At 38.6% G+C, this 12,606-nt stretch overlaps 1 protein-coding gene across 1 annotated transcript in view; it reads right to left on the reverse strand.

Annotated features, from left to right (window-relative positions):
* Positions 1-6,134: 6,134 nt before the first annotated feature.
* LOC136875885 (uncharacterized) overlaps positions 6,135-12,606 on the reverse strand; it is a 156,571-nt gene continuing 150,099 nt past the window's right edge. The window contains exon 4 of the mRNA XM_068228239.1: positions 6,135-7,292. Within this exon, the coding sequence (XP_068084340.1) occupies positions 6,947-7,292 (346 nt within the window). The 3' untranslated portion in view covers positions 6,135-6,946. The remainder of the gene's footprint in view (positions 7,293-12,606) is intronic.

Consider the following 12,606-nt stretch of genomic DNA (forward strand, 5'->3'; position numbering starts at 1 on the left):
GTCTTACATTGCCTGTCAAAAATGTTTACGAATTCTGATATATAAAATATTGTTTGACATGGGAATCGAACCCAGCTCTACTCAGTTAACTTATAGGGTAATTAATCTACTCAACCTTTCATTACAAGCATGTAACTGTCATATATATATTCTTTTTATAAATACATTTTCTGCCATCATATCCCCTTATTATCAAATCAAATAAAATGCATTTTTTTTATTTTGTAGATTAAAATCTACAAAAAAATTGGTAGAAACACCTGTCAAAATAGTTACGAATGAATTTTTCACCTTTGTTTGTCATTGTTTACATGGATCTACAGAACAAGAAACAAAAGAATCGGTCTGTCATGATGCCCTCACTATGTATGTTATTAATATGTTATAAGTAACAGACATGAAAGTAGCAAGAATGATCGCTGGTGCAAACAGGTATCATCAATGGCAGGAGAGTACATGGAATGAGGAGATAAAGGCTTTGATACAAAGGTATAAAGTGGCAGAGACGGATTCAGTTAGGTAGAAATGTAGTAAGCAGTTTGTCATATTTGAACAACTTGGTCTACTGTAAGTGTGCAATATAATATCTCACAACTTGAAGAAAAGGTGCAATGAGTATGACATGAATTATTCTTTTCAAGACTAAATTGATGGCAGCAGGGAAGACACCTAATGTCATGTTGGGAATACAAAACTGGAACAGGTAGAAAATTTCAAGGAGGTATTTAGGATGTATATTTTCCCAGGATAGCAGTATAGTAAGCAAGATTTAATATAAGTGCAGAAAAACTAGTGTAATGAGATTGCAGTTGCGATGAACAGTATTTTGTAAGAAGGAAGTCAGTTCGTCGTCAAAACTATCAATACACCGGTCTGGTTTCAGACCACCTGTGCTATACAACTGCTTACTATATACACACAGAAAGGACCTACTACAAGTATTTTAAAGTAGTCCTTTTTCGTTAACCATACATGTTCTACCACATAAAATATACACAGTAAGATGCTGTAATAATGCCATTACCTCATAATTAATAAAAATTGGTGTTAATGCTACTTTCCCATCAGATGCTAATGTACATAACTCACTGAGGATTCCAATAAATGTTGATAGATAAGTAGAAGAAAAACAGATTTAATTAAAAGAGAAGAACATCTCTCAAGGACATATAATTGTTATTAGATTCTTTCTTGATCTAACGTTGTGTACAACAGTTCCTGAACTTTAACTCTGAAAACCCTTCGACCTAGTTCACTCAGTCTTTCCATGTCATCATGGAGACACTCTAAAAATAACATTGATGATGTTTTATTTTCAGTTTCTTTTCTAAATATTTATTTAACGCATTGCTGTCACTTTCAAATTTCCTTTTTTATTTGAATGTAGCATGAATACTTACTTTTTATTTGAACTGCTGGCAAAACTTTTTGAAGAAGCAGAAGTCACTGGACTGGAAGTTGAAGTCCCTTCAATATTATCTGTTCTGCAGGAGTTAGACCCCTATAGCAAAAGCTCTATTTCTGCCTCCTCCATTTCAGCTAGGTGCGAAGGCTCTCCTACACCAGGTGCCACTTCCATAGGTGTGTTCTTTATAGAACTGAAAAAAGAACAACATATTAATGCAATTATTTTAAACTGGAGCTAAATTTTAGTCAGTACACAAGCCTTCTGTTTAAGAAACTTTTAGTTTCAATAATTGTTTTAGTAAGATGATTGTTAGGTTAGATTAGATTATATTTGTTTCAGTTATTTCTGATACATTAATGAACATTAATGAACAGATGGGTAAAATTTATGGCCTATAGGCTGAATTTTCTCCTCACTCTTTCGCAACTAGAACACTTTTTTTTTTTGCTAGGGGCTTCACGTCGCACCGACACAGATAGGTCTTATGGCGACGATGGGATAGGAAAGGCCTAGGAGGTGGAAGGAAGCGGCCGTGGCCTTAATTAAGGTACAGCCCCAGCATTTGCCTGGTGTGAAAATGGGAAACCACGGAAACCATCTTCAGGGCTGCCGATAGTGGGATTCGAACCTACTATCTCCCGGATGCAAGCTCACAGCCGCGCGCCTCTACGCGCACGGCCAACTCGCCCGGTAACTAGAACACTAGCCTGTACTGTAGTCTTACTATTAAAAATAAATATTACAGAATTGTACCTTCTTCCAGCAATGAAAGGTTCCAGAAATTTGAGGGCATCGAGGTAGACCCACTTTTTGTTTTCTGTACAGCAGAACCTGGGGGGCGGGTTATGTTATCTCTCCGAGTTCGATACCCTGCCTTCAGAATTTGACATATTTTGGCACAACTTTTTCCTGAAACAATGAATCGAAATATTGTGACAAAGAAAATGAACATGTAATACTTATGGCATACACTTACTTGTCATTACAGCGAACAACGGCGTTCATTTCATTAGGTCCGAGATGGAGGTAAGGTATAATAAGCACTGTTTATGTTTTCCAATATTTTCTTCAATTAATTCCATATAATATGTTTTACCAATAATTAATCTGAGGAAACACTACTCATAACATAACCATAATAAAACTAATAAATTACTTACCAATTTTCGTCCCAATTCTCGACGCTATAGAATGTCATACAAAATATACGGTCTCCCTATTACTATATCAGAGAGTCTAGGATTATTGAACACTTCGTTTTCATACACTAGGCAAATTAATGTTTCAATTTCATCAACAGACCACAATGTTACGTCCACCATTATCAACCGACTGCCACTGAAAACGGACACGCTTGTTTTCACAAACCAATCGATCTTCATCGTTCGTAGTTGATTGCTGACGATCGATGCTGTGTGACTGGTACGACTGCCATCTGTATGTTTAATTCTTCAGTTGGTTGGTCGCAGTCGTTCGTTCGATCCAGTGTGACAGCCTCTTAACAATGCAAACAGGGGTTAACGTCTTTACAAAGAAAGAGAGTGACCGCCGTGATAAAGGCAATGAGCGATATATCGAATATACGCGGAGACAGCTATAAGTTTATTTAATCTGAAAATTGTTCCAGTCATTAGTTATTTTCTGAAAAACATATGGATGTATCAGACAGTAAAGTATTTTACAGAACAGGAGAGATCTAAATCTACATATTTTACTTAAGAAGGACTTATGTCTTTCAAAATTCACACCATTTAGTTTGGTGTACTTTCTAGCGAAGTCATATTTTATGGAAGAGTTGATACTGCAGTTACTTCTGCCATCTACACCAGCATTTCAGCAGTTAATGAATAATATGGACAAGAAGAGGTACGAAATATGGAGCGATTTTATTGTACAGATGCAATGATCACACATGATTGGACAAGGAGAGAGTATAAACGTATAAAATACGTTACATAGTGACTAGATTTTCAGTGCATGGCTTTCACTGTAAGATTTGCAAGACCGAGCACTATCATCAGCCGGACATACAGTGCTTCTGTAAGCTCCGTGACAAGAAATGTGAATGATATCATTGTGATGCAAACAAGAACAGAGATCATTAACTCAATTTTGTAATAACGAGTGACCTTATAAGTTACATAGTGTATGTCTATTTATTACTTCAGTGGCCCATTGGCTGCAATAAATACCTCTTACTAATTTTTCACTTACGTTTCAACATCGAGTTTCTGGAACGCCGATCTTGTGTGCGGTCCTCCAGAAAAAGAAAAAGGCCTGAATAACTTTAATACAGCTTGATGGTCCAGTCCTACCCGTTTCCCATCCTTGTATCACCGAAAAGCTGGTAGCGCTAAAAAAAGAATATACTGTACAAATGTTCAAACTGATACTGTGTCAATGGTTTCAAACTTTTAAATTTTTTGATATGAAATGAGATATATTTGTAACAGTGGGACAGTAAAAAGAATGAGAATAAATTACAAGTTACTGAGTGCACAAAGAATGACCTCATTTACTTGCGTAAGGATCTACGAGTACATTACATCAATTTAACAATAGGAATTTAACGCAAGTGTTAACAACATCAAAACTTGGAAGTTTTACGTTCAAAATTTAGAATGTGGTTACTTTTTTTGGGATAATTATGCTTTTTCATCACTCAAAATAATTTTGGATTTTAGTATCGCCTAATCTCATGCATTACTGCGGTGACTGCACTCTTGTGTGTATCAGTATTCATTAATTTGAGGAACAATTTGGCGAAGTGTTAAGAAATTGATAGAACGTATGATTGAAACATTTGCTCAGGAGAGAGTTGGAGGGATCAGATTAAAGTCCACCCTTCTCCACTGAGAGCATTTGAACCAAGAACCAACAGGTTGGTGTTTTTGATATCGATGAGCGCAATTGTCGTTGTCATGTGTCGGCAGGGCTCAATGGTGATGATGGAACCATAAAAAAGTATCACGAACTCTTTTTAGAAGTTTGTTACTTACGAATATTATGAAATGAGATACCAGAACTGTCCTTACCAGCACATGTTGGCACCTCTTTAATTTATATCACTTAATAGTTCACAAATATAAGAATAGCAGTACGTAGTAATAATTTTCTGAACTAGGATGACAGGCGTATAACCCATTATCTGACCTCAAACCTATCACTTTTTGGCTTAAGTATAGAGTCCACCCCGCAAACACGAGGCATCACTATGTGGATCACGCGAAGTGACTGCCCTTTATTTGATACTTAAGTTCACGCTAGTAGCACTGAGATAAGTAAAGTAAAATAGCACTTCTGCCAACTGTTGGTTATGGGTTTGGTATGGCTATCTTCGTTTTTTTTCTTGCCTTACGGACAGTATGCGCCGCAGTCATAGTAAAAAGCGTCTCGAAAGGAGTGTAGCCCTGAAGGGGTCATTGTTCTCATCCGTGCAAACATCACCATTGTACTTCTGACTCACCAGGTACTGTTAGATGGAGAAAAATGCTCCCTGCAAGTGTCAATCCGTGCAAATGTCACCTCTCTACTTTTGACACACATGGTACTGCTAAATATAGAAAAGTGCTCCCTGCAATTGTCAAGCCGTTCAAACGTCACCATCCTACTTCTGACTCGCCAGGTACAGTTAGATAGGAAAAGGGCACCCTACAAGTGTCAATACGTGCAAATGTCACCAACTTTCCTCGGACTCACCAGGTACCATTATCTAGAGAAAAGAGCTCAATGCAAGAGACACTCCGTGAAACAGATTGGCCTGGATGTGCAAAAATACGTTAAAGATACTAAATGACGTTTTTCCCTTACCGTAAGGCCCAAGATTAAAGGAGGAATTGAGAAAGTGTAAGGTTATCGTCCGTCCCCATGACACTTTCAAACTTCGCGGGCCTCTTTAGCCTTTTCCCTTCTGTACTGGTTGGTAACGAAATCTCTGTCTCTTCATTAGTGAAAATGACGTCTTAATCTTCAATATCTCGACCCATACCCGCGATCCTTGACAGGAGCAATGGATAATGTCGCCTGGACCATTACTTTAGGTTATAAAAGTAAATATACTTCTAAGGGCGGGTACATTGGTCACCGGTTCCTCCAGAATCATTACTAGATAAGAATAGAAACATTGAAACTAACATATGGGGTGGACTCTATATATCTACCAAATTTTCTTTGCAGAATTTTCCAAAAGGTGACCAGTGTCATATAATATTTCTTCGACGAGAAATTTTTGCTGGCTCTTTGGTTTCTTAGGCTGAGCACTTCTCGCAGGCTGTATCATGAACATCATGTTCGACCTGGAATTTTTACACCCAGGAATCTTTCCTGAAATCGTGCTTGGACTGTACAAGCCAATCTATGAACTGTAAATAAACAGTCTTTGTGCAAAGGAAAATATATACTGAACTATATTACTTCGCAACATAACACATGAAGCAAAACAGCACACAACTCGCAAAGGCGTCTTTTGTTAGGCATTCGCTCACTAACAAACTTGCCTTACATCTAAGGCCAGCACACTTGGATGTGCATCTCCCGTTCATTAAACTCGTTAGATGGCTGTCATGTCACCGATGGGAAAATCACGGCATAGATGTTTCTTAGCTCAAAATGCTTTCCGTGTACTGTTCACCGAATATACTGTATGAGTACCAGAGTGTAGTACTCACTTGGTGAACCAGGTTGATAGGCGTACAGCCAATTATCTGACCTCAATTAAAATGTGCTCATAAAATATGTATTTATTGAATGGATACATTATGTTGATATGTCACTACATAAACTAGATAACATATGATACATATAAAATTCTCACACTCTCAAGATATGTACAGAATATACAACACATGGTTTAAGTGAAGTCGTTACAGGCTGAAAATCTAAAACACCATTTATACAAGTATATTATATGGATGTGTGATTATTTGTCTAAACTTGACTTTTGTCTTTTATATAATATCACAGTCTCAAGATAGAAAAATAAGAATTCGTTCACATTTATTGATTGCTATTTGTTTTTTGTATAATTTGTTTTCAAGTTTGTTACTGTAGCCCCACATACGTACTAAAATATTTATTCTAAGTTTAATGCAGCACATTTATCAGCCTAAATTAACATAACTCGTTACATTCTGTTTAGACTCTATCAGCATTTCAATGTCCACCTTTATAAATATGGCATCCGTGATGCAATATATAAAAGAAAGATTTTTTTAGGTATACAAATGGCCGATAGAAATTTTATTTCTAACACCTAAAGACACAGTAAACAATATATTAATATTATTAACAGTGACATTCAAATACTTGAAATAGCTAGTATAACAATAGTTTCATCACATCTAACTTATGATCAATGAAATAAAAACATATATTCCTATAAAAAGGTCGTTCCAAAATGTGACAACAACTGATGTTATGAAGTTACATCCACAAGTTCAACAAAGTTAGTAGAACTGAACTTCACAATCTGCCATATCACATCAATTCAGTGACTATCTGTGATCAAAATTGTTCAAAACCTTAACTTCGCAAAGTGCGCTAGTCGATAAACAGAAGATCTTCCATAGAGAATGCAGCCTGCAGATTGTGGGATGACCGGCGTTTATTTACGTCGTTTTGACGTTTAAGATCCATACTCTCTTGGAACTTATTTCTCAAAGGATCCAGACTGTGAAGTGATAACATAGATGGTGTTCTATCGCAAACAAAATCCCTGTCATTCATAACTGAAGGCAGGGAGTTCACGTAATCTTGGACGCTGTTGTAGGAATTGGATTCACAGAGTTTTGTCATGGACTGATCAGGGGTCAGCACAAGAGTCAACTTCTGGCTTCCTCGTTCCTGCGAGACACAGTCTCCATTGTCAATGATAAGCGATTCCAACCTGAAAACATAGAAAATGTAATATTAGAAGTAGCAGTATTCTAATTTAGACATCAAAGATAGCATGAACACATTTTCTTAAGACGAAACCATACATAGGATCGCCAGCTGCCTCAGAGGTTCACGAGGAATTTTCTGATCTTCCCACCAATGGTAGTACTAGGCTTGCATAGGCTTATTTTAGACCCAACAATATGACTTCAGGCAGGTGAAGGTGATACTGAAAAGAGAGCTATTTATCAGCTACATTAACAAATATCATTTGGATGACATCTCTGAGCATCGACTCACGATCGGCGCTCGGAAGACAATTCCCAAATCCTTGTGGAATTCTGATGTCGTCTGAGACCTGACCGGGCCCACTTGTACACCATCACCATTAGTGCCATCAGAGGGTAACTGGCCATACTATGGCATCATCTGAAGAGTTTGCCGCAGTAGTGCACAGGTGGCTTTTTCTCCTCCGACATTATCATCATCATCATCATCTGCTTCTTCATGTATAGAATTTATTGCTTTTTTAGTTTTTGGCTGTTATCCCCTTTCCAACACACAACCCTGTGTTGAATTTAGTTTGCCCTTGTGGCAACCTCCTTACGGAAGGAGTTCTAATAAATAAATATATATTAAAAAATAATAAATAAATAAATAAATAAATAAATAAATAAATAAATAAATAAATAAATAAATAAATAAATAAATAAATAAATAAATAAATAAATAAATAAATAAATAAATAAATAAATAAATAAATAAATCTATCTCTATAATTATAAAAGGAAGTGTTTGTCTGTCTGCCTGTGCGCGATGCCCAGCAAAATCTACAGCACGTAGAGATCTGAAATTTTGAACATAGGTAGATGGAAAGGGGTCCGAATGCACCTCGAAGCCGGAATTTTCATTTTCGCTTTCGTTGGTGAGTTATGAACGAAAAACTATCGGAAAACGTGCATTGGGATATGACAATCCGACGTGCTGTCACCAAGATTAAATGCATCGAGTCGCTGTCGCTAGGCAACGTACATAAGATAGGTAGAGAACACAATATTCAAGGAGCCATTTTACGTCCAGGACGTAGGAAGCTGTTTTTGATCTTATATGGTGTGAGGGCATATGACGGTGTTGACGATGATTCGTCCGTCGGATCGGGACGTTAAATTTTGAGCTATTCGAGAGGAGTGGCATATGTGCCGGCGCCGGGTTTCATGCTCTTCATTCTTGCTATCACATATCATGACGTTCTTTTCTTTCAACAAGCAACTTTTACAAGAATTACCCGATGTTCTACACATTTACAAGTCAATCGACTACACGGCAGAGCTTCGAAAGACTTGGAGTCACCTGGAGTACCCTCGAACATCTTAGAGCGGACGATTGTGGCACCAATTATCCTTCTTAAGAATAAGAATCCTGCCCTCTGCAATGAACACGACTCTGAAACTGATGACTAATATTATTGAAGCCATTCTCATGATTGGGCATGCCGCGAGCGAAGTATTATTCATTCCTCGGATTCGAATAATTTCTTCGGATATACAGTTTAAGTTTAGATCTGTGCAGTGTTCAAAAAAAAATATCACTGTGTAATAATAAAGCAAGCATAATCTTCTTCTTCTTCTTACTAAATATAAAAATGGATGTATGCATGTATGTGTGTGTGTGTGTAAATGACACATCTCCTCCCAAACCACTGGAGCAATTTCATCCAAACGTGGTACACTTATGACTTTTTATCTGGAGACGAGCACTGTGGGGGTAAGCCATCCGTAGCTCCCTTAGGGGTGAGGGATCAGGGGGGGCAAGGTATAAAAATAATCGAAAAAAGTGCCGAATCCACAGTTTTCGGGGTCGCTGAGATGAACAGTGACACTCCCCATTTTCAAATGTCAAAGTTCAGCGACCTTTCGCATGGGGGCGGGAGTGATATATAAAATTAAACGAAAATAGTGTCGAATACATAGTTTTCGGGGGTCGCCGAAGTGAATTGTATACTCTGGATTTTTAGTATCAGGAGACAAACAACGTGGGGGTAAGAAAGCCCAGGAACCCTTAGGGGGGGCGAGGGGGTCAGATAAACAAATTAACGAAAATACTGTCGAATCCATACTTTTTGGGGTCGCTGAGATGAATATTGACACTCCGGAATTTTCTTTAAAGTTCAAGTTCAACCCCCTTTGGGGTGAGGGCGAGGGGGAGTGATATATAAAATTAAACGAAAATAGTGTCGAATACATAGTTTTCGGGGTCGCCGAGGAGAATTGTACACTCCGGATTTTTAGTATTAGGAGACAAACCACGTGGGGGTAAGATAGCCCAGGAACCCTTAGGCGCAGGGGAGGGCGAGGGGCTGAGATATAAAAGTCATCGAAAATAGTGTCGAATCCATACTTTTCGGGGTCGCTGAGATGAACAGTGACACTCCGGAATTTTTTAAAGCCCAAGTTCAGCTCCCTTTTGCATGGGGGGGGGGCGAGGGGGGAGTGATAGATAAAATTAAACGAAAATAGTGTCGAATACATAGTTTTCGGGGTGGCCGAAGTGAATTGTACACTCCGGATTTTTAGTAGCAGGAGACAAACCACGTGGGGGTAAGACGGCCCAGGAACCCTTAGGGATAGGGGGGCGAGGGGGCTGAGATATAAGAATCATCGAAAATAGTGTCGAATCTATACTTTACGGGGTCGCTGAGATGAACAGTGACACTCCGGAATTTTTTAAAGTCCAAGTTCAGCCCCCTTCGTGGTGGGGGGCGATGGGAGAGTGATATATAGAAATAATAATGATATATAGAAATAATAGTGTCGAATACATAGTCACTGAGGTGAATAGTGACACTCCGAATTTTTAGTATCAGGAGACAAACCACATGGGGCAAAACACCCCAGGAACCCTTAGGAGCAGGGGAAGGGGCAAGGGGACTGAGATATACAAATCATCGAAAGTAGTGACGAATCCATACTTTTCGGGGTCGCTGAGATGAATAGTAACATTCCGATTTTTTAAACTCAAAGTTTAGCCCACGACAGGGTGGGGGAAGGGGGAGTGAGATATAATAGTAATCGAATATACTGCCGAATCCATAGTTTTCCGGGTCGCTGAGATGAATAGTAACATTTCGGATGTTTAAAGTCTAACTTCAGCCCCCTTTGGCATAGGGGTTGAGAAAGGGAGAAAAAATAAATTGTCAGAAATGACCGAGATAATGGACGTGTGTATGTTCCAGTATGACTTTAGTATGAGTGTACTAACTGGAAAACGTACTGTGGGAGTAAGACGCCCTTAGAACCACTAGGGAAGCGGGTAAAATATTATCCACACTAATAAATGGAAGTCTGTTTGGCGCGATCTATATATATATATATATATAAATTAAGGCACCGGGCGAGTTGGCCGTGCGCGTAGAGGCGCGCGGCTGTGAGCTTGCATCCGGGAGATAGTAGGTTCGAATCCCACTATCGGCAGCCCTGAAGATGGTTTTCCGTGGTTTCCCATTTTCACACCAGGCAAATGCTGGGGCTGTACCTTAACCAAGGCCACGGCCGCTTCCTTCCAACTCCTAGGCCTTTCCCATCCCATCGTCGCCATAAGACCTATCTGTGTCGGTGCGACGTAAAGCCCCTAGCAAAAAAAAAAATAAAAATAAATTAAGGCATAAAAATGAAAACAGACGTAAATTAGTGAGACCATTCTAGGCATCTTAGTAATTTAAAACTTGGTACCAGACAACCTGATGACTTCAGGATCCCTAGAAAAATCACAAATTCTCATAATTCTCTGAGGGATACATGCTGGGAGTTTCAAACCTGCATAAGAACACAGTCGGTGATATTTATCCAGAACCTACAGGTTTCATAGGCTTAAAAGTTTCCTTAAAGTCCTGATTTTTAACCCACTCCCCCATATCAAGATCGCAGCACAATCTCCCAGACCAGTTAGAAAACTGAAATTTTGCAAAATTATAGCTTTAGGATGTAACCGACGGAAAATTTACGAGATGTTAAAAAAATATTTTTTACCCCCGAAAAATATCGAAATATGGAGGCAATTTTAATGACGGTGCAGTCCTTCCTTTCGATGTATTTCGTGGCTAAAAGGTAAGTCGTATCACAAAATGGATGGCACAATCTCCGTTCAATATGGAGTGATCTACAACTTCGGTCCTATGACCTTTCGTCGTATCTCTATCCCTTATACATTAAATGTTTCTCTATTTCTGGATTTACCTAAATGTTGCACTTTGTACACGTACAATTAATGGTTTGATTCACTTATAGGAAAGATGGGATCATCAAGTTCTACACGAATATTGGCCCACCCAGTAGCCATATGTGAGCCAAATTCTATGTTTGAAGCTGTCGCATAGTATCAGAAAAGTAATGCACTGTGTAGAAATCTTACACAAATTTCACCCTATTCAACGTCTCTAAAACATAATGAATTGTGGTAGACAAGTGCACCTGTCGTTATCATCACAACTCCACAACTCGCACTTTACATTGGAAACATCGTCTGCGGACCTCCCTGTGTTTTTTCTCGGATAATGCCAATTTACATGCAATTTAAAAATTATTATTATTAACTTCATGTACAGTAATTTACTTCGATATCCGTATACAATCTGGAATACCGTAGCGAAGCACGGGTACAATTGCTAGTAAATAAATAAATAAAAAAACTTGTTAAATAAGAAAAAAGAGCTAACTTCAACCAAGGAACGAAACCTCAGGTACACTGGGCACATCATGAGAGGTGAACAATGCGAACTTCTCCAACTCATCATCGAGGGGAAAACTGAACGAAAACGATCTGTGGGGAGAAGGAGAAATTCCTGGCTTAAAGATCTGCGTCGCTCGTATGGACGAACTTCCATTGAAATATTTCGAGCCGCTGTTTCACGAGTTATCATAATCAATTGGATCGTTTACGTTCGTAGCCAGACGGCGTCCTAAGAAAGAGAAGGAATTTGAAGAATATTCTAGTGCTATACTAAGTCAGTTTGTTATACAGGTGTACAGTCTGGACACTAACAGCAGCGACAATCAGCCGGATAGAAGCATTTAGAATGTGGCTGCACAGAACTCTTCGTAGTCTATGGCCAACTCGAAAATCCGGCGAAGAAGTGCTGATCAGAGCCAATGTTGGACGGGAACTTATGACAACAGTAAGATATAGGAAACTGGCATACCCACTATTGTTATGAATTTTTTGTGACCCCATATTCCTGTGCCGTAGATGGATGAACTTTTGCTCAAAAGTAAATAAAAAGACATTATTTATAATTAGTTTTTTAAAAAGGTCACCCCCAAACCCAAAAG

This window comes from Anabrus simplex, chromosome 6, assembly GCF_040414725.1.
Source record: "Anabrus simplex isolate iqAnaSimp1 chromosome 6, ASM4041472v1, whole genome shotgun sequence".
NCBI classification, from domain to species: domain Eukaryota; kingdom Metazoa; phylum Arthropoda; class Insecta; order Orthoptera; family Tettigoniidae; genus Anabrus; species Anabrus simplex.